Below are 21,699 nucleotides of genomic sequence, written 5' to 3'. Positions count from 1 at the left end.
AGCAAACAGTGGAGTGAGAAAGTCACAGACGAGTTCTTCCATCAAGGTAACCCGTCTTCTCCCCACTTCCCTCTTCATTATCATCTCACTCATTTTCTGTCGTTGTTGTTTCACTACCGCCTGCTCCTCTTCTTCCTTGATCAAACGGTCTGTCCCTTCGTAGGAGACATTGAGAAGAAGCACAAACTTGAAGTCAGCCCACTGTGTGACAGCCAGGCCAGCTCCGTCGGCAACATCCAGATCGGTAAGACTAGGGCTGCGTTCGTAAAAAATCACTCTGAGAGCGCCGGAGCGCATCACTTTCCATACCTGTACATGAGTCACCCTCTCAGCCTCCACCACCAGGGGTCACATGATGCACAAGCTAACATCTTCCTGCCTGCTAAACTCCGCTGCTGTTTTAAATAGCTAGGTACAATTCCAGACAGCATGGAGAACACAGTCACAGTAAGCAACCTGTTTTCAAAGTAATTATGCAGGTGTTAAGGTCAGGGCCGCTGCTACGCGCATCTTTGTTAGACCACCGTCAGTGCTAGCGTTATCCATTTAGCACCGTTAGTGCTAGCGCTATCCATTTAGCACCGTCAGTGCTAGTGCTATTCCCCCCCCCCAAAAAAAATAGTTCTCCGCTAAGGTTAGCTGCGCATTGTTTTGGGCCATCACCAGTCTGCACCCATGCTTACCTGTGTGTGTGTGTCTCTGTCTCTCTCTCTCTCTCTCTCTCTCTCTCTCTCTCTCCAGGCTTCATGACGTATGTGGTGGAGCCGTTGTTTGCCGAGTGGGCTCGGTTCTCTGACACGCGCCTGTCCCAGACCATGCTGGGCCACATGGGGCTGAACAAGGCCAGCTGGAGTGGGCTGCAGCAAGAGCAGACATCCAGCTCAGAGGAGGCGGAGCCCGGCCCCGTCGGCACGGCAACACAAGCCACAGCTGCCTCTGCCGAGCCAACTGGCGTCACGGCAACAGCCACGGGAGGAACCAACTGCAAAGAAATACCTCAGGGAAGCAGAGAGTCCTGACACTCCACGTTTACCCTTTGACCCCCTAACACCTAACCCCTGGCCTCACAGCCTCGCCACACACTGGGGATAGGGTGGAGCAGGTGGGGGGGGGGTGAGTACAGACTGCACCCCCCTACTGCCCCACCCGGACCTAAGACCTTACTTATGTTTTGTTGCTTTTGCCTCCCATCTTGACAAACCACTGATTTTATTTAATTTATTTAATTTTAATTCCTTTCGTTGACAGAGCAATACATAGATACCTCATTTGGCTAATGCTGTATTTTCTGTTATTCGCTTATTTTATTTATTTGTCCTCTATAGTTTTGGCATTACTAATTGAACACACACCACTATTTGGATGGCGAATCTAAGGGAATAACTGGAGTGAAGAATACTGTACACTCATCTGGTTGTGAAGTGCCATTTGCAAACAATGTTTTGTAGGAAATACCTTGAGTGTTCAGAGAAGAGGCTCTCTTAAAGACTACACAGAGGTGCCCTGTGTGTTGATGCATTTGTAACAAATCTTCCTCCTTGTGTAAAAAAAAAAAAGAAAAGAAAAATGTGACAAGCCCAGTCCTTTTGCTGCCTCTATGAAGACTGTTTACAAATGACTCTGTCTGTTTGTTGTTTCTGTCCCTTTCAATGAATCATGTCGGCTCCGCGATTTGCCTTCGAAGCACAGATGCGAAAAGAACCACGTGTTTTGGACTGTCGCCCTTCTGCTGACGTCCTATGAGCAAAGACTCAGTCAGACAGACACACCAAATGCCATAAGAAGCGCCACCTGTGCTCCACTGTATTGCTCTCCTCCTTTGCACTCCTAAACGGTGACAATGTTGGACACAAAACCTGTATTCTGAGAGAACGAGTGACCCGAGACTACTCTACAAATGCATTCTAGAACTTCACACACAACCTGGTGTTCTAGAAGGTGATGAATGAAGAAGCATTGCTCTTGCAGTGATGGCAGAGCATGGAGACCTGTGCCTCCCCCCCCAACTCCCTGGATCACTCATCTGTTGTCATAGCACACCATGCGTCTCATGTGAAACTCCACGCAAGTCAACTCGCTCAGGGTTTTTGCCAAGAGAGAGTACTGTACTGTACTGTACTGTAGGAAGCAAGGTTCCTGTTCCGAGGTAGCTGTCTGGCTGTTTACGTCTACTGAGGGAGACACTCTCCCCGTCTCCAGAATGTCTCTCATAGCCACATGCAACCTAGAGGACGACTCTACCGATGCCTTATAACTATGCACACAACTACGCTAAGTGACCAAACCAGCTCCTACTACTACTACTCTCATGAAGTGCATGGTGTGCTTGTCCTCTTGATGCACTGTCCGATCCCTTTGCCTTTCGTTCAACCCTTTGTTTTTTTTTGGTTTTTATATATATATATGGAAACAAACCGGATGAGTGACTTTGAACATTCCATCTCGTCATTTTTTGGGTTGTCTTTTTTGACTCTGTACAGATGGCACAAAATGTGTTTGTGTGTGTTGACATTTTGAACGATAACAGGTGCTTTTCTTATTTTAGCTGATTTGTATATTTGCTGTAAGTGTTGATAAAACTGTTTACATTTTGTCACGACAGCCATTTTGGGAAGAAGACTTCAGTGTCGAGCCATTTTGTAAAGGCTTTGCCGTATTGACCTTTTGATACACGCCTGTTGCAGTTACATTTTGATTAATAAAACCAGTTGACATGACCTTTGACTCTTTTATTCTCCCTTTGATGTTGGAGTCATAACGAGGCCTTTCTTATTCAAGTAAGATGTACAACTGGAAAATCAACACAGGGTAGAAGTAATCTCTCAGAAGGGTCGATGAACAGCCAAGGGTACTGTTATCTCCAAACTAACTATTTACTCCAGACATATCTTGAGGTGACTTTCAGATTTAGATTTTAAGTTTATTGGACACAGCCACATCATATTTCAAACTCACACAACCTGGTTTTCATATGTTTATTTACCCCAGTTTGGTTACAGCACAACTTGTGTCCTAGTAGTGTTTTACAGCCTGGAATTCAAACATGACAAATATTACTGACATTCCTTGTCCTTCTTCCCTTGTAGTGTAATACTCCCACTATGCTAATATTTATAGCAGAGTGTACGGCATAGAGTATGAATAGGTATGAGAAGAGAATGGACAAGATCAATCAATGACCTGGCCTCCTCCTGCATAAAGCAGACATTTCCTAGAATCATACAGATTAGTGTTATATTTATAAAAAATACTGTGTGACAACATTTCACAACAAATAGTCGTATCTGCTTAGCTTTGGACTTGAGTTTGCACAGGAATATGGCTACTTAAGACAAGAACCTAAACAGACCATACTTCAGTTCATATATATATAAAGTATGAAATGCTTCATCAGAAACTGCGTAACAAAATATTTCTGAGCACTCTGGCATAAAATGGTTTACAATTGGTTACAAAACAGTTATTTGAAAGTGCTTTCCCTTAGTATTGACACACCATTATTTTTTTCAAGAATACATAGAGGAATATGCCCACGCCCACTGTCACTGAGCGCATTACTACACTGAACACCACTTAGAGTATTTGGTTTTGAACCACAAATGAATGACAAGTAATGAATCTGGAATGCATTTGAACTAGTAAAACATGATTTAACACAATACTATTGGCAAGGTGAAATAACTGGTAGGATATCAAGGGGTTAAGCTTTTGGCTGCATTCAGTACAATACTGACAGCAATTGTTAGAATTAGTTATGTAAAGTCTTTACATTGAGGTATTGTGTAGATTTACCACAACCAGAACTGGTCCTCTCATTCAACTCAATACAAATCTCACAGCTAGAAGAGAGCAAGTCTAAAACGACACATACATAAGTCTGTTTACATGTTTCGTTAAGATCAATGATTGGTAACAACTAAGACAATCACTTGTATTAACAGTACATTATTTATTCAAACCAAATATAAATAAGTGTCCCAAAAAACATAAATTAGACTGACTAGAAAGAATTTTACAACAACAAAAAAACAATACTACAATAAGAAGGAATGAACATTAAAAAGTGCTGCCTTTCCTCTGCAACTCAAAGCTGGCAGCAGACTGCCAACGTTCAGAGAGGTTGCAAGAAACAATTGCCTCAAAAAGCTTTAAGACGCTGTCTTTCTGCCTTTGTGCATTTAGACAAGGTGAAATCCCATTAGTGGCCCTTTCATACATGCAGTTATTAACTGTTGAGAACTTGAAGGAATGTTAGGATTCTGAAGCTTTAGAAAGTCGATGTCAAGAGCACAATGCACTCTGGTGTACGTCATATTAGAGTTGTTTCCAAAGATTATCAAGAATTATAACAAAAAAACCTGAAAATGTTTGTATTTTAACTCATTTGGACCTTCCAAATCTAAGGCTGAGGACATGAGGAGGGGAATGACAATTGGCAAGAAAGGCATAACTAAGACTTCAGAACTGAAGTAAACAATTATCTGAAATCTCAGATCTACAGTATGTGGCACACCTTAACACAGATAGTATCATATCAAAGTGCAAGAACTGGAGCTAATGAGAAGATGCAACTGTGTTGTTGAAGAGCAGACAGACTCCTTATGTTGGCAGAAACATGTCCCATCAGTGTGTCCGTCCACAGATACAGCTGATGAAAAGGTCAATAAGGCGTTCAAGTGTCCGTGGCTATCTGGAACTCCAGAACCATTGCTCCTCTATGAATGGATGTTCAAAATAGGTTTCTCTTTCCAGTAGATCTTTTCAACAGGTGCTGTCCAAACTACAGGACAGAGAAGGGAGAGAGAGAACAGCGTAAATACGACCCCATAAAAAACGTCATCTGATAATAATAAGATCATTCTAAATTGTGAACTGTTAGGGCTAAATGACATATGCTGCTTCAACCTTACTGTACCTCAGTGGCGCATGTGAGTTTCATTCATGCACCCATCTTAACAGGTTAGAGCATCGCCACGGCCTGAGTGAGAGGCGCTCTCACGCGCCTGACGCTGACGTCTACTGCTCGCTCGCTAGAGAGTCTGAGTGTCGCCTATTTTTCAGCGCGAGGCCGACGTGAAAATGATCTACCAGCAACATAGACTACAGCTTCAATGTCTACATCTGTAAATATGTACCGTATTTTCCGCCCTATAAGGCGCACCGGAGTATAAGGCGCACCTTCAATGAATGGCCTATTTCAGAAATTTTTTCATATACAAGGCGCACCGGCTTATAAGGCGCACCGGCTTATAAGGCGCATAGAATAGATACTGCAGTCAAACGTTTGACTGGGGTTGCGTTACGCCCAAGCTCCACCTACTGCGTTGCGTCACCTCTCCATCGGTGTTGTGTCAACTTCCCGTTGTCCAAGCTCCACCTGAGCGTTGTCACCATCAACGTTCTACCTGCTCCACTGTCAAAAATATATATTTTTCCACCTCAAGTATCAGCCGTTCGTCATCCATTTTTGCAACAAGCGTCAAGGACCTGCGGTGATTCACAGCTGACTCGCGTGAATAGCAATTCGCAATAGCTGCAACCACGAGATATAGAGTAGTTAGCTACAAGCATTTTCAATCTGCTATTATCTCTATTAGTGGATTAACCGCTGTGGTGATTTAACAGCTGATAAAAATACATCAAGTAGACTACAAACAGAGCAAAACAACACCAGAAAACAACCAATAGGCTATACAATTATAACCAACAACCAATATGTGACAGCTCCTGGTGAAATGTGCAACGTACTTTTTCAGTTTTTACACATGCTTAAACTGCAGATTGTAAGCTTTCAAATGATGTGTCATACATTCAAATCAGAGAAAGATTGAACACGACAGGCGTATTTGAATGTTGGTTCATCTCAAACACTGAGATGAACGCTGCTAGCGGCTAACAGCTAACAAAACACATCGCTACGAAGGTCTAAACTGTATTTTAATAACATGACAACATACTGGGAGAACATCGACATGCTAAAAACACATAACTACACATAACTAGATGAACACACAGTTCTTGCTTTTGAACACGAGCTAAAACGAAAGTATGTTTACAAATCAACCCTCCCTTACCGGTAGCCTCCGGCAAACGAGAATAATGAATCCAATACACAAATGATAAGTGTTTAGTGATCGTTAAACTGTTGTTTATTATATCGAGTGGGTACTTTAAAACTTCAAGTTGAAAGCACCAAGAATCTCACTTTGTTCCCTCGGAAAAACAGGAACTAAAACTCAGTACCACCCACTTAACCCTCCGTACGGAACAATACTCCCAACTATTAGTTCCGGGGGTGAATTATGTTAACCCACCACAAGCATAGCATTCGCGGAGATTCCAAGATGGCGGCCGTCGTTTACTGATTACCGTAATGCTGCAAGCGGTGCGGCTTTGTAGTTTACCAGTCGTACTGAAACATTGTATTATTATAAAAAAAAAAATATTGGTCATGTAATTTTTACATTTTGATCCATATATAAGGCGCACCGGGTTATAAGGCGCACTGTCGTTTTTTTTTTTTTTTTGGGACTTTTAAGTGCGCCTTATAGGGCGGAAAATACGGTATATATACGTTATTTGTTTAATCAACACTTCCGCTATCTGTTTCAAAGCAGAAATCCCACATATCATTTTTGTCTATCATGTTAATAAGTTAAAAGAACATCAGGTGAAGCGCAGTATTTTTATTTCCAGTTATTTCTCCCTCCCTCTCTCTCTGTGTTCGGTAGTTCGGTATTCTCTTGCCAAGGCAACATTGTGTCGCATGAGATAACATGTCGTTGGCACGATTGCGAAATATTAAAACCAATAACATTCCTGTGGAAATGCTCATGCTCTAAATGATGTCTACCTCTCTCTCACACACGCACGCACACATGCACGCACCCTTTCTCTTTGCGTCTAACCATTTCACTTTTCGAATCGCTCGTTAAGGATGGATGACAGCAGAGACTGAAGCCAGAACAATTCATAATGAAGTGAAAAGAAACATTATATTATTGATGGCCATTATCAAAAGCAAAGTCAATGTACAAAGATAGGGCTGGGAGTGTGACAGCTCTGTATTAAAGAATGGTAGTCATTTTTTCCCCCGGTGATATCTTAATTAAGTTAATGAAGAGACAGAGAAGGTGAAAGAGGGGTAATAGGGACAGCATGAGAAGGGGAAAGAGAGGTAGAGTTCACAACTAACAAAACTGCGGGCTGTACATCAAATCAGTTTGAGGGACAGATTTTAATGAACCAAAAACCTGACTGTGAAACTCAACTTTCAAAGACGAGGTACTCGTTTCTATGTATCGTCATCTTGGTGCGTTCTTCTAGCATCAACATCTAATGATTATCTTTCTCCCTCCCATCTCTCTCTCTCTACGTCTCTGTGTGTGTGTGTGTAAGTGTGCGCGTGACTGCGTGCTTCTTCGTCACTTTTCTAATTGCTCGTTAAGGATGGATGACAGCAGAGACTGAACCCAGAACAATTTATAATGAAGTGAAATGAAACATTATATTATTGATGGCCATTATCAAAGAAAAACTCAATATACAAAGTTAGGGCTGACGGTAGCAGCTCCGTGGTAGACCCGCAAGAAAAACACGCATCCAGTAGGGACGACTTTGTAAAAAGTCCAGCAAAAGTTCTGCCACACACGCGCCGCTGAGGTAAGGTCGGATGTGTAATTTAGGCATTAGAATTATGAATTATTTCAGTTCGATACGGTTGAAACTGCAGGTAATACACATAATACATCTTAGAAAGATAGAGAAGACGAGGAGAAGAAACTAGAAACTTTTGATCATTGATTCATTCATAGAATGTATTCATGGAATCCCAGTTGTCTTACCATAGGAGCCTCAGGTTCGACCTTCGGGGCCTGAGGGCGAGGTTTGACCTTCGGGGCCTGAGGGCGAAGTATGACCCCAGGGGCTTGAGGAGGGGGGGGGGATTTGACCATGGGAACCTGAGAACGCAGTACAACCGTAGGGCCCTCGGGTCGAGATGAGAGGACTTGTGGTGCAGGCAAGTCAAAGTCACTGTCCCCGTGGCTGTCCCGACGGTAGCGATGGGCGAACTTGCGTTTCAGGGCCTCTGCGATGAGAGACACCGCGTCGTTGGGGTCACAGGCATTGCATTTAGCGTTATCCGTCCTGAAAAAACGAGGGATAAGAGAACGAGTCACTTTCAGATTTCCCTTTGTGATGGCTGTCTTTTTCGGAAGCCCCCCCCGCTCCGTTTTGTGAAGCGTGCAAAGACTATGAATACTCATTTCAAAAAGGGGTTGCCTACCTCTTGACGGAGCGCAGCTTCACTTTGCCCATGTCCTTCAGCACGTCTAACATGCTCGGGGCAGAGGCCTGCTTGGCCCCCGGATCCGCCAGGCCGTCTGTCTTTTTCCCACGCCGCTCTTTGATGAGGTCCATCGCTGAGTAGCTCCTCTGGAGACCCGGGGGGGGAGGGGGCGGGAGAGGGGGCGGAGGAGGAGGAGGAGGAGGAGGAGGGGGGGGAGCACAGGGTGGGGGTGGGGCAGTGGGAGGGCCACCAGGGGCAGGAGCTGATGTGGAGAGAGGTAGTGGAACACAGCTATGAAATGCTGCCATCTTCTGGTAGGTACAGGACATCACAGGAGAAAATAATGAAACCAACTTATTGGAAAGATGAGATGAGGATGTCCGCGTTTTCCTACTCCCTCTGTGCATATCTGTGTGTGTGTGTGTGTGTGTGTGTGTGTGTTCGTGTTCTAAGGGCTGTCTCTTACCTGCTGTCTGTGCATTCTGCTCCTGGGCCAATACAATCTGTGCTATCTGGAGTCGGAGTTTGGCCAGTTCTGTTTCCAGGGCGCTGATCTTCTGGATGGCCTCACTGTCAAGTGCTGTGCCCTGGGGGTCCTGGTTCCCCGGGGGGATGCTGGGTAATGACCTCTGCCGTGTTAAAGATTGCCGCCTGTCGGGCCGAGGCTGGTGGGAATGCAACGCGAGCCCTGATGATGCCTCCGACCTGTCATTACCAGACAAACAGAAGCGAAGCCTGTCGTTAGAGGAAGGTATGGGGAAGGGAGTCATGGAGAATCATTAACCTCGTTGAGACCTAGTATGGAAAGCCTAAGGAAGTCCTTGGCAGGAAGTAGCCATCAAGGGGTGGGAAACGAGTGACGCCTCGCAACACGTCAAACCAGTCAAATACCTCGGTTGGGCAAAGAATTCTGTTTTCCCTTCAGGTTTTGTACAATGTTGCAAGCTAGCATAGGCAACAGCTCTCTGCTAAGTAGTCCTACCCGGCCGGAAAAGATGAGGCACATAACAACAAACAACCATTCTAGGGGCATGCAGGGGGGGGGGGGGGGGTTCTTGGAATGTATCATCCAATGAAATTGCAAGCACATTCTCCCATCACTCTGTCCAGCTCAATCCACGCCAGGCCTCCATAAGAGGCGTGAGAACGTGATTGGAGATATGGCTTCACAAAAACATGGCAAAAGATGGGATAGATGGGGACATCTGTTCATGTGATTCAGGTGGAAATCTCAATGAATCACTGAGCAGAAATGAGTGTGCTGTTCCTGCATAACAGTGGAGTCTGAGCCACCCTTCTCCAGATCTTACCTGGATCTACTAGTGTCATCATAATAATCATCATCTTCCTCCTCCTCTTCCTCGTCTTCCCTGACGATCCAGCCGACATCAGCCAGGGAGGCCACCAGCCCCACCAGCCCATTCTGCCTCCTTGAGCTGTTCACCAGGACTGAGCCGTCCTCAGGGTATGAATGTAGCTGAAAGAGAGAGAGAGAGTAGCCATGTTAAAGGTCAGACCAAAACACTCTGCTAACATAGCAGAAGAATACACAGATCACCTTAATTTCATTTGGAATTACTAAAACTATTCACTATTTCATAGTGAACACAGCCCAAACAAGACACACGAGTCACTACAATTAGTGGTGCACAAAGGATGTGATTATGCTGTCAGTAAACTCTACGTCACCTTAAAGCCACTGAACAAAGGTAAGGAGGAAAGCTGAAGGAGGAAATAAGGTCCGAAAGTTGGCACATTTAAGGAGACACAGGCCTACAGTATGACCTTGTACAGAAGGTGGTTGTTCAGCACAAGATTAATTCTGCAGCAGGTTGCCAGAAGACATAGAGCATTCCTCAAAGAAAGGGAGGACAGCTGGAGAGAGAGGAAGAGAAGAGAGAGAAGACACAGTGTTGAAAGAGACAGCTAGAAAGAATCTCACAATTGAGGGTTGGGTAATAATATTGCTTAGCACGTCTAAACACGTATAGTGCAGCATTGTTAAACTCTACCGAGTTAACTATGTACTACACAAAAGGAGATTTATCGAAATCAACAGATATCCTTGAAATCCCTAACAAGACCTATGGTGTTTCTTCACCAAAGTGGAGCAAAAATAAAGAATTTCTCCAACATTTATCAGTACATAGGTATATGATTGGTCTTGTGAGCTTATCCCTTGTTTATATTTTGCAACTCAAAACAGATGAACTAGCAGGCAAACAATGTTGATGAGGGAGACATCACTTGAACACTGGATCAAAACAAACAACATCAGCCAGAGAATGCCAATGGTAACGTGACAATTGACATGGTATGTATGAGACTACCAGGCCTATCTCTAGTTGAGCAAGGAAGAGAGAGTGAGAACACACAAAATGTGCAGAAAGATAACACTGCGTCTGAACAGAAGAGTTACAGGCACAGAAATAGTCTTGAACATAGAACATGCTCCCACCCACAAGGTTTTGAAAGCACAAACACAACAGGCCTAATTCAATTGACAGAAATCAATTAATTATTCTAGGGATGCACTGATACCAGTACTCGTACCCAATACCATGTTCAAGTACTCATACTCATAAAACTACCCTAATACATCCCCCCCCCCCCCCCCCCCCCCCACCACTTTACGGCGTTGTGCCGTTTTCCTACTCCCTCGCAGATTCTTACTCCCATCAGTCTCATTGGCCAAATGTAGTAAGATATAGTAGTTCATTGGACCAAGAAACCAATCAAAGTGACGATGGGGCAGGAATCGCAGGATAAACAAAAATGTCACAAAAAGATGGCGGCTACTTCACTGGAAATAATAACCTACATGTTTTCAAAGTCATTGTTAGAACTGTAATGGTATTATTATGTACTCGGTATCGGCAAGTACCCAAATGTAAGTACTTATACTTGGTCTGAAAACAGTGCTATCGGTGCATCCCTAAATTATTTTATATCAATAAATGATTATGGTGTAGAGATGGGTGAAACAGGGTGTTATTATCTTTAAAATCAACAAAAAAAACCTGCCGTACTTGAAATTGCACCCTCTGACACGGTGCAAGCGGAAGGCTGCTGGCTATTCTTCTCACGATACTCCTTGAGGATCCATAAGACTTGGTTGACCCAAGAGCCTGAAAACAGTTGGTAAAACAACGCACACTCAAATTATTGACACTAGCGGCTGCTGAAATTTGACTCTGCTCTACCTATAGAGAGAATAACAGAAGAGTCATGATGATAGAGTTTGATAAACAGACAATATTATGATGTGACATTCAGTGGAATTCCGTATCACTCCAGTTCTAATCCTTTACAACTGTTGCTTGAACCAACTGATTTATCTTCCACTATGATGAGAGACAGTGGAAATTAGAGATATAATGTTTGGTGGTCTCAAACATACCAGATCCATTTGTATCCTGGGACATTCTTTACTCATTTTTATCGATGCGTCTCACAAAGGCAGTTAAACAACTGTCCGGATGGAAGCATCTTCTCGATGAGGTAGTCTGAGGAAACACAAGTCAGACAGAGAACATGAACACAGATCTGTCAGACTGACATACATCATTTTTAAGCCAAAACACCAAGGCAGTAACATGGCATGGAGGTGTCACGTGTCAGAGTTCAGGCTAAGCGCCCGAGGACGCAGTAAGTAAGTCTTTATTTATATAGCACCTTTCATACAAGAAATGCAGCTCAAAGTGCTTTACAACAGGAATAAGAACATAAAGTGAATATAAAAACATATACATGCATAGAATGAATAGAAAAGCAGGGGAAAACACTAAAAAGAAAAGGTAAAACATTGAGGTCTTGACTGTAACTCAAACAGGATGAAAGGTGAAGATGAAAAAGAAACATAAAAAGTCCCAAGTGATTTTACTAATACAACTTAGCTGATATGTTTTAAAAGATAACGCTGGGGGATTGAACAGATGTCTGACTTATGATCTCACTTATTAAGCTACCTAACAGAAACCTCAACTTCATTGCTAAACGAAAAGCTAATATGAGTCATATCATATGACTGGAAAATGAAAGCAATAACTAACTACTTAACTATCTCGCTCTCCTCTCCGTTGACAATTATAATAGCAGCTAAACACCACCTGTGACTAGGATTACATTTACATGTATATTTCGATGTTGTTTTTATCCAAATGTATAAAGTCCCATAAGGTGCAGCTTGAGCTAGCAGCAGTTGCTCGTGTTAAGTTAGCTACTGACAGATAGAACTCACGCTAGCGAGCTAAGATGGCTAAAATGAAACTCTTTTACTAACCAAACTGGAATGTGTACTTAGATAATTATGTTAGCGAGTGAAACAACATATTATATATATTATTATACATAAATACCTTACCAAATAATGACTTTGCGTCGACGATCAACTATCAACGGCTATATCCAATGTTCCAGACTCTTGAGTCACCTCGCTGTGTTGGCTGAGAGGGAGGAGGCGGGCTGTTTGTTTTTCTTGCCCAATAGTCGGTGCGGAATATTTCTCAACCAATAAGCAGTGAAAGGAGAAGGGAGATGTTCAGACCGGCCAATGTGATTGGTTAATTTATTATGAGAAGCAGGACAAATGGCCAACCGGAATAGATGATAGAGAAATGGAGGCGGACCCACTAAGCACTGTTGTTTACGGAGAGCTAAAACTTGTGTTTTTCGCAATTCTGTCAAACACACCGTTTATCCAGTGTGTCTATTACAGCAACAGTATTTTGTATCATATTCCACGAATACAACATGCTTTTTTTGGCTGAAGCGACTAAGCTAGGTCAAGTAAGCTCAGCTGTCGCAACTGTAGTCTTGGGCTGTGTTCGGAATGGCATACTACTCATACTAGATATAGATAGATAGACTTTATTTGTCATTGTTACAGTACAGGTACCAAACAACGAATATGACGTAGATTTTGAATATGCAGTGCGTTCACACTGTAGGGTATGTGAGATTTGAGTATGCAAGAAATGTACGTATACTAGATTTTCGGTCGGCTGGTATTGGCATACTTATTATGAATTTAGTAAGGCAGTATGCAGTATATACTAATTGAGTATGCAGTATGCTAGTATGCCATTTCGAACACGTTTCTCTTCAGCAAAATCTCCGCTGAATGGCTGGTAACTCCTGTCAATCACAACGTGGCCGACCAATCAGACACCTGGAACAGAAGTGGCGACGGACGGAGACGCCCAGCAGAGCGGACCAGTTAGCCAGATAAGCTATTGACGAATATTTTGTCCATCACAAAAAGCCTTCCGTACACTTTATTTAGTAGTTGTCAAAGTGTCACACAAACAACTCGCTGTACCTCTCACAGCCTTGAGCTATTTGTAGTTAGCCTCAGCCGTGCTCATTGACAAAAAGGGGGGACCACTGACTGACTTGGCGAAAAGGTAACATTCATTGCTGGGCTAGCTTAGCTTAGCATAGCTGTGTGTTGTCTATGTGCTGGTTAGCTTAGCTATGTGTTGTCTATGTGCTGTGTGTAGCTAGGGGGGCAGCTGCTCGTCCAGGGGGGTATTCCATCAACATCGCTAAAGGAAAATCCAGGTATAGTCTGATAAGTCTCGCGAGAGTTCTAAAAAATATCCAGGCATATTCTGATAAGTCTCGCGAGAAGTTATCAAAAATAAGCCAGGCTTTTCCTTTAGCGACGGTGATGGAATACCCCCCTGGGCGTGTTTTCAGAGGTTATGATACTACTCTAGCTAGCATAGCAAAGCGTGGACACAGACAGTGAAATGAATGACCTAGCTAGCGAGCTAACGTCTTATATATCTTTATGACCGGGTCACGTTGACTTACGTTTCTAGATTTAATGAATATTAAATAGGAACTTAAGTAAGGTCTAGGTTAGGTGTTTCTGAGAAGGTTTGGCCTGCTTACAGCTGAGCGGCTTGGCCCTTTAAACCCTAGCTAGCTTTTATTGTTCACATCTAATGTTGACTGTCTGGCTGTCAGGAATAGAAAGGGTCATATCACACAACAGCTGGCTCACCAGAGAAACGAGTGGCTAGCTCCTCTGCAGTCATTGATCAATGTTAAGCTACGTGGCTTATACGGAATATATCAAGTTCCAAAGTAGTCATCTACTGTTATCAACAATGTAATTGATTTACCATAATAATGGTCAAACAAAGCTACACGTACTGCATTTGATTCGGGCTGTCTTACTGAATGCCCTCACAAGCGCAAGTCACACAACACAAAACAAACTATTTCAATAAGTATTTTATTGAAGGGTAAAAAGTAACATAAGGGGCTGCTTGAGCTAGTAGCAGTTGCTCGTGTTAGTTAGATTTATGCTGGTTATAAAAGCTTACTTGCTAGATTGATGGAAAGAAATTGTGTACATGTAACGATGGTCAAACAGCCAAACTTCTTTCATTCAATTCTTTTATTTGACCTGCAGAGAAGACACATAAAACACAATTCTTCTCTGTTCTGCAACTCTTGTAAATCCATTAAGATGGCGGCCATGTTCTGGTTCCACCGTCTATGTACATTTCACATCAAGACAATTTGTTTACAGAAAGAACACAAATTTCCCTCAAACATTTACAAATAACAATTACAAACAACATGTGGAGCAACATACCTGCAGAGAAGACACATAAAACACAATTCTTCTCTGTTCTGCAACTCTTGTAAATCTGCGCGTTCAAAATAACATACAATAAATGTTCTGTTTCACATCATCACAATACATGTAAAAACAAACAGCACAGTACTACACCAACATTTTCACCCTACATTACAAGATTCTCCATACAAACAACAAAACACGAGGAGCATTTTACATAGCGCACATACCCATTAAGATGGCGGCCATGTTCTGGTTCCACCGTAAGTACGGCAACAAGAGAAGGACAAAAGAACGCGCAGACCTGCAGTACACCCAAACTCCAAAGGGGGGCTCCAACAACAACCAGGGCTGCTCAAGCACGGCGAAACTCATCTACATTCACCACAACTAAACATACATTCCCAACTCTGTTACATACATTCATTGGAATCGAAATGTTTTATCTGATCTAATGATCTTTTCCAACAGAGTAAAGAGGCTGATTTGATGTGCATGGCACTGGGTGTGCAGGCACCATGAGTGGGGAGCTGGACGCGCTGACCGTGGTGAACCAGCTACGAGACCTCGCAGCGGACCCCCTCAACAGAAGAGCCATAGTACAGGATAACGGATGCCTACCAGGTCTCATCCTCTTTCTAGACCACCCCTACCCTCCGGTCGTCTACTCTGCCCTATTGGTAAGGCTCATCCGTTTGCACGTTGTCCTACAGACATTGTGACCTTGGTCTACTGACCAAAATCAGGGAGCATAGATGGAGGCTTATCTCGAGTCGTATGCAGTTGGTCACAAGTCACAAGTTGTTTGCTCAGGTTATGTAGTCGACCTCTCAGGAGGGCCTCATAGTGAGCTGGTTTGTGCTTGTGCCATGTGTCCTCCCCCCTGCTGTCCAGGGGTGGCAGAACAGGTGACACTGACAGTGGGAAGGGCAGTCCCTCCCGCTATGTCCCAGGCCCAGACAGAAACATGGTGGTATTTACCCAGCAATACAGTGGGCAGCATAGGCAGCAGGGGACTGAGGACATCTGGTGTCTGGTCTGGGCTCTGAAACCACTCTGTACTCATGCTGCTTATTACAAACTAGCTACACAAGTAAACACTCAGTGTCATTGTTTGTAATAGAAGTGGTTTATATAACATTAGTGGTGACCTGTGTAGTGCATACCCAGAACGTGTGCATTTGTATTGGTTATGTAATACACTCACTCACACACACACACACACTCACACACTCACACACTCACACACTCACACACTCACACACTCACTCACACACTCACACACTCACACACACACACACACACACACACACACACACACACACACACACACACACACACACTCACACACACACACACACACACACACACACACACACACACACACACACACAGTACTAGCTCTCACTGCACCTGAGTGGCTCTTCCTCCTTGCATTTGAGCCGTAATGGCTGCTTTTGTCCTTCCAGGCGGTGCGCTACCTGGCGGAATGTCGATCCAACAGGGAGAAGATGAACAGCGAGCTAGGCATGATGCTGAGTCTGCAGAATGTCATGCAGAAGTGAGTCCCCATCACCGCCACTGCACTGCATCGGAATGAGCAGAGCGACACACACAGACAACTCATTCACATACGCTCACTGTGCACTTTTCACTGAAAATCTGATCCTGGGATTCCTTTTGTTTTTAGCAGGCCATGTGTGCCTGTCTGCACATTTTCTCGACAGGAAGGTTGTCCAAAGGTCTCTATATCAGGATGAATCTGATTTATTCTGAATTAAAGGGGTCCCGGTAAACAATTAATTTGCTGTTTCTGTGTGTTGAAGAATTAAATGCAGCCTGCCACTTCTGTTGAAGTGTCACAGTTAATGTGCTCAGACAAGTGTGTTCTTCAGTGCTTTATAGTTAATGTTGGATTGTGCTGGTGTTGCAAGACCACTCTCAGTTATGGTTGTAACAGCACACTGTGCTTCTGTCTCTTTAAATGTACTTCTTGTTTTTGTGTCCATTTAATTTAAGGTTTTAAGACGATTTGTTACCTGATATTATTTAGAAAAAACGGGTGATATTAAAAAAAATATATATATATTACCCACCTAAGTTAGTGGCTTATATCCTCCTGGATAATCAGTCCCAGAGGGTGGCGCTGTGTTTAGAGAGGTGTGTGGTGCTCCAGATAGTGTTATTGGGAGCTTATCCCCCCCAGTGAAAGTATCTGGAGTGTGGGTTGCCTGGCGCTAAGCGACTGCTGTCTATCACTGGCACTCTGATACTAACGTGCCCGCAGTTGACTCTCCCTTCTCCCAGGGTATGATTCCCCAGTCTTCCCTGGGACTGGCAGTTAGCCATTCACTTCAGCGACCAATGGGCCCTGTCAAGATGGCCTGTAGTCAAACCCCCCCCCCCCATGCTCACATTCCAGCCACTCTGACTTTGGGGAGAGGTCGTCCATGACTGGAGAGTGTGTGAACAGGGTGGGGGGAGGGGGGGGAAGTCTTATCAAAGTTGGGCCATACTGGTATTAACACCCAGGCCCCAGCCTTCTAGTCCCGTCAAACAATATAGTTAGAGTATTGCCTGCAGGTCTTCACTGTGCCACGAGGTATGAGTCTCACCCAGCTCCGCTGTGCCAGACAGCAGGCATCCTCTCCGGTTACCATACGTCCTCTGATGCCTGGCTGACATCCGCAACATGAGAAGCCTCAGGGCTTCTCCCAGGACCTCAACAGTATGGCAGCTCTGACCTCGTATAGCTGTGTCCAACCATAACACTGCCTCTAACTTTGCTGTCTGTAAAGGCGGCCTTTAACCTTAGCTAATGCTAACGCGTACACGACATCATACACATTTTTAAAAATGTCTGTCCGTTTCGCTCGGGTTAAGGTGTGGGTGATTTCATCTCATGTCTGAGAAACCCTCTACTTTCAGTGGACAGTTGAACTGTTTTTGGTACCTTGACCTCAAAAGACGCACAGCGAAAACAGAGACCTTTGTGAATGTATGTAGCCATTTTTACAAGGGTGTCTATTTTTACAGTGGAAAGGTTAGGTGACGACAGGGCTGTCACACCGGCTCTCTGTAGCCCCCCTGTGGCCGGGGGGGACCACATCACTGTGGCCGGGGGAGAACCACCCCCCCTGTGGCCGGGGGACCACCCTCATGCAGCTGGATATCTCTGTGACATCTGGCAGAGAGATGATGACGACCTTTAGAAATATCAACCCCTGAGACGGGGCCTGACCTCAGTACTGTACTCACCGTAGTGGAGAGCCATCGTTAACGATTGTCCCCCCCACTCCACAGGAGCACGTCCCCGGGGGAGACCAAGCTGCTGGCCTCTGAGATCTACGAGATCCTGCAGGCGGCGGGGAACGACGAGGCTGAGAAGGCGGAAGCGGCGGGCGTCTCGGTCAGGCGCAAGGCCCACTTCTTCCTGGGCTCCACCAACAAGCGGGCCAAGACTGTGGTGCTGCACATCGATGGCCTGGATGACTCGGTGAGTGTTTGCTCACGTGCATGCACACACACACACACACACGCGCACACGCACACGCACGCACACACACACACACACACAACTGTGAGGACTTGAGTCTTGGACTTAAGCTTGACAGGCTAACACAGTTAGTGTGACCATGAACCCTGAGATGTCACTTGGTTAACGTTGTTGCCATGGTGACGGACTACACTAAGGCAGGCTGTCAGGTTGGCGGGGCGGGGGGGGGCGTGGGCAGTAATGTGAATGTCAGACATGGAAAACAGCATGGTGATGAGATCAGACCTGAACACTGCACTGCAGGAACGCAGCACCTGGCCAGATCACATGACACCAGACAGGTCTCTGTGACGCAGCACTGGCACTGCACGCCTACCACACACACCCACACCCATACACACACACACACACACACACACACACACGCACGCACACACACACACACACACACACGCACACAGCAGCTGTAACCTGTCCACTGTTTCCTTCTTAAATACCTTCATAACACCCATATCCAAATGTGTTGTAGACGTTTACATGTGTTTTCTGTTATTCTTCATGATTATCACTAGGATATCAATATTTGACAGAACTTTTTCCCCCCTCCGTTCTCTCTCTCTCTCTCTCTCTCTCTCTGCCTCTTTTGATCTGTTCCTCCGATCTCAGGGTCGGAGGAGTCTGTGTGAGGAGGCCTTGCTGAAGATAAAAGGGGTGATCAGCTTCACCTTCCAGATGGCCGTGAAGAGGTGTGTGGTCAGGATCCGCTCGGACCTCACGGCTGAGGTGAGTCTAACCAGAGATACCCCGCCCCCCCCCAGAGATGCCCCCCCCCATTCATTACACAATCCCTTCCACAAAATGACCCTATCCGTCTAGGCAGAAGAAGTGAGAGGTTTCCTTCAGTCACCAGCACCTCCTAAATGTAACGTGCTCATTGAATATCAGAACAACAACACGTTTGTGTTCATCTTGCCCCAAACCATGAACATGATGACTTGTCTTCTCCTCAGGCTCTGGGCACAGCGATCAACTCCACCAAGGTGATGAAGGCCCAGCAGATTGTAAAGGCAGAGGATGGAGGAGAGGTGAGTGGAGTCAGAAAGAGACAGACAGACAGACAGACAGACGGGGTGGAGAGGTGATTGGTCATTTCCAATTGTAGAAAAGTCTAGAACAGAGATCCCAGTGGATCTTGGAGTAGTAGAAGTGTCCTTGCTGACTCTGTGGATGTGGATGTGTCCCCGTGGACTCAGATGAGTGATCCAGAGTGACAGGGTTAGCTGCTCCTATCTCTGCCCCCAGGGCGTGGGGGTGGTACTCACCACCATGGAGAAAAGACCAGTGTGGTGTGTTCGAAAAATAAAAAGAGAGAAAATTGTAATCTTTGTGCCACCCGGTGCAGTGGCACATGCATTGTTAAACGAGCACACCCAGACCCAGTGACCAGAGGACCAGTAGAAGTTTTCCTCCGGTGTTTTGCATGTTCACAAGCTACATCTAGCCGGCCTGTTTCATTATTAATTAATAAATAGGGATGGGAATCGAGAACCGGTACCAATTTTTTTCGATGCATCTGTATCAATAACGTCCGAGGTTATCGGTTCTCTTATCGATGCCGGCATGTTTTGCACATGCGCCGACAGCCTCAGGACAACGTCTTGCTCCTTGTAACATCTGTAAAATTATCATTTCAAGTAAGGGTGGAAACACCAGCAATATGCTAAAACATCTTTCGACGCAACATGGGATGAAATGACAGGAATGCAATGTTTTTAACACGCTACGCATAAGTGCCACTGCCACCGCTTCCCAAGCGAGCAACGCGGCCGTCTCTCAGGGTAAATATCCTATCCCCAAATATAGGTCGATGATATATAGAGCCAAGCTATAATTACAGACCATTTAATTTATTTTCCATTATTTTATTTAAATGTTTATATTAAAATGTTATGTTCAGATGATATACACTGTGTTCAGAGACTCGGGATAATAAAACCTTTGTAGGCCTACTTTTTTTCCCATAAAGAATCGAATCGATAATGGAATCGGTATTAATAACATCTTAGCAATTCCCATCCCTATTAATAAAAGTAATCAAGGTACTATTTTGTCATGTGCTTGGCAGTTAATGTTGAATTGTGTTTTTGAAAAGTTCATGATACCGGTGTAAGCTTGCTCAATCCTTATCGCCCTGTCACATGACCAACCCCAGCAGGCCCTGGTAGAAGAGTGGGACAGGATCACACCCCTTTGGGCTAATTAGCCCACCCTACACCCAATCATTTATATATATATATATAACAGTTTTCAACTGGGGGGTGGAATGACTGACACGGTACCAACCTGACACATCGCCTCACTGTCCTGCAATACCTCTGGTGGCCAGCATGGGGCAGGGCTGGCTCATCTACCGGTATGTTTCAGAGGTGGCTAGAATACACAGCAGTGCGCTTCCGTGGCAGAACACCGCACAGTCATTGTTGTGATACTCGATATGGACCTGAGTCTGTCTCTTCCCTTCTGCCTCTCTGTAGCGCATGCTCCCGTTCCAGGAGGACGACTCTGAGGTGGTGGTGGAGGAGAACGTCGACATCCCAGACTACCTGCCCGAGGAGGAGAGTCCGTCCCAGGAGCAGGACAAGGCCGTGACGCGCGTGGGCTCCATCGGCGATGGTGTAGGCTGGCTCAGCACCGCAGCCAACTTCCTGACCCGCTCCTTCTACTGGTGACCACTTCCTGTGCCCCTCCTCTACCCAATTTTCTCAACACAACCTTCCGACAGCCTCCTTAGTCCCCCCCATCACCACTACTGCCCCGCCCCGCTCTGCCCTACGTCATCCAGCCCTACACTACATCACCCCCCCCCCTCCCCCCTTCAGTGTCTGGCTTTGTGGGCACAAGGAGTGCTGGACTGCCAAGTGCAACCTTCAATAACCATAACTTGTATATAATACGAAACACGCCAGAAATGCTACCCCAGGCTGAACGCGCGCACTAACTACACTCGAGTCGCTGCATATATCTGCATATATATGCATCTCACAAGCCATAGCCACGAGGACTTCAGAATCATCTCACCATCTCTCTGTTTTTCTTATTTTTTTGTTGTGTCTACAACCCAGAAAGGTTGTTTTTCTCTTATGCCCAAGAACGGGTCCCTCTCTTTGAAACCAAATTGCATTGTGGGAATGCCTGGTGCTGTCTTCATATGAGTTTTAGCGGTTGCTCCGTCAGTTCCTGTGTTAGTCCCGGATGGTTTGTGCATGAGTTTGGGGGGGCCTCTCTTTGGTGTTAGTAGTACCTTTCACCCTTCTTTTA

General features: G+C 45.0%; 3 protein-coding genes across 3 annotated transcripts in view; 2 read left to right on the top strand and 1 right to left on the bottom strand.

Moving 5' to 3' along the window:
• Positions 1-1,056, top strand: part of pde7a (phosphodiesterase 7A) — a gene marked incomplete at its 5' end in the record, with an annotated part of 21,810 nt that extends 20,754 nt beyond the window's left edge. The window contains 3 exons of the mRNA XM_080542927.1: positions 1-46; positions 164-244; positions 742-1,056. The exon at positions 1-46 is cut by the window's left edge and continues 51 nt beyond it. Of these exons, the coding sequence (XP_080399053.1) occupies positions 1-46; positions 164-244; positions 742-1,019 (405 nt within the window). The 3' untranslated portion in view covers positions 1,020-1,056. The remainder of the gene's footprint in view (positions 47-163; positions 245-741) is intronic.
• A 1,923-nt stretch (positions 1,057-2,979) lies between these two features.
• Positions 2,980-12,733, bottom strand: mtfr1 (mitochondrial fission regulator 1). Its single transcript, XM_080542957.1, has 8 exons — positions 12,654-12,733; positions 11,691-11,796; positions 11,320-11,418; positions 9,601-9,767; positions 8,757-8,995; positions 8,288-8,552; positions 7,845-8,148; positions 2,980-4,780 (listed from the first exon to the last, which is right to left on the bottom strand). The coding sequence occupies exons 2-8, from the start codon at positions 11,724-11,726 to the stop codon at positions 4,730-4,732; spliced, it is 1,161 nt and encodes a 386-aa protein (XP_080399083.1). The 5' UTR covers positions 11,727-11,796; positions 12,654-12,733; the 3' UTR covers positions 2,980-4,729.
• Positions 12,734-13,610: 877 nt separating this feature from the next.
• Positions 13,611-21,228, top strand: LOC308168245 (armadillo repeat-containing protein 1-like). Its single transcript, XM_080542760.1, has 7 exons — positions 13,611-13,695; positions 15,359-15,565; positions 16,355-16,446; positions 18,189-18,381; positions 19,048-19,164; positions 19,392-19,466; positions 20,916-21,228. Exons 2-7 carry the CDS (start codon positions 15,404-15,406, stop codon positions 21,108-21,110), a joined length of 834 nt encoding a protein of 277 aa, XP_080398886.1. The 5' UTR covers positions 13,611-13,695; positions 15,359-15,403; the 3' UTR covers positions 21,111-21,228.
• The last annotated feature ends 471 nt before the right edge of the window (positions 21,229-21,699 follow it).

This window comes from Nansenia antarctica (assembly GCF_963989245.1).
Source record: "Nansenia antarctica genome assembly, chromosome: 12".
Classification (NCBI taxonomy): domain Eukaryota; kingdom Metazoa; phylum Chordata; class Actinopteri; order Argentiniformes; family Microstomatidae; genus Nansenia; species Nansenia antarctica.
This window is presented reverse-complemented; position numbering and strand designations above follow the sequence as displayed.

Bases quoted from the DNA above. Each gene is read 5' to 3' on its own strand.
- LOC308168245 (XM_080542760.1), top strand. From the start codon at position 15,404: ATGAGTGGGGAGCTGGACGCGCTGACCGTGGTGAACCAGCTACGAGAC. The intron at 15,566-16,354 runs GTAAGGCTCATC...TTGTCCTTCCAG, and splicing joins TCGTCTACTCTGCCCTATTG to GCGGTGCGCTACCTGGCGGA. The intron at 18,382-19,047 runs GTGAGTGTTTGC...CTCCGATCTCAG, and splicing joins TCGATGGCCTGGATGACTCG to GGTCGGAGGAGTCTGTGTGA.
- mtfr1 (XM_080542957.1), bottom strand. From the start codon at position 11,726: ATGAGTAAAGAATGTCCCAGGATACAAATGGATCTG. The intron at 9,768-11,319 runs GTACGGCAGGTT...TCTCTCTTTCAG, and splicing joins GTCAGAGGGTGCAATTTCAA to CTACATTCATACCCTGAGGA. The intron at 8,149-8,287 runs GTAGGCAACCCC...TCGTTTTTTCAG, and splicing joins AAGCTGCGCTCCGTCAAGAG to GACGGATAACGCTAAATGCA.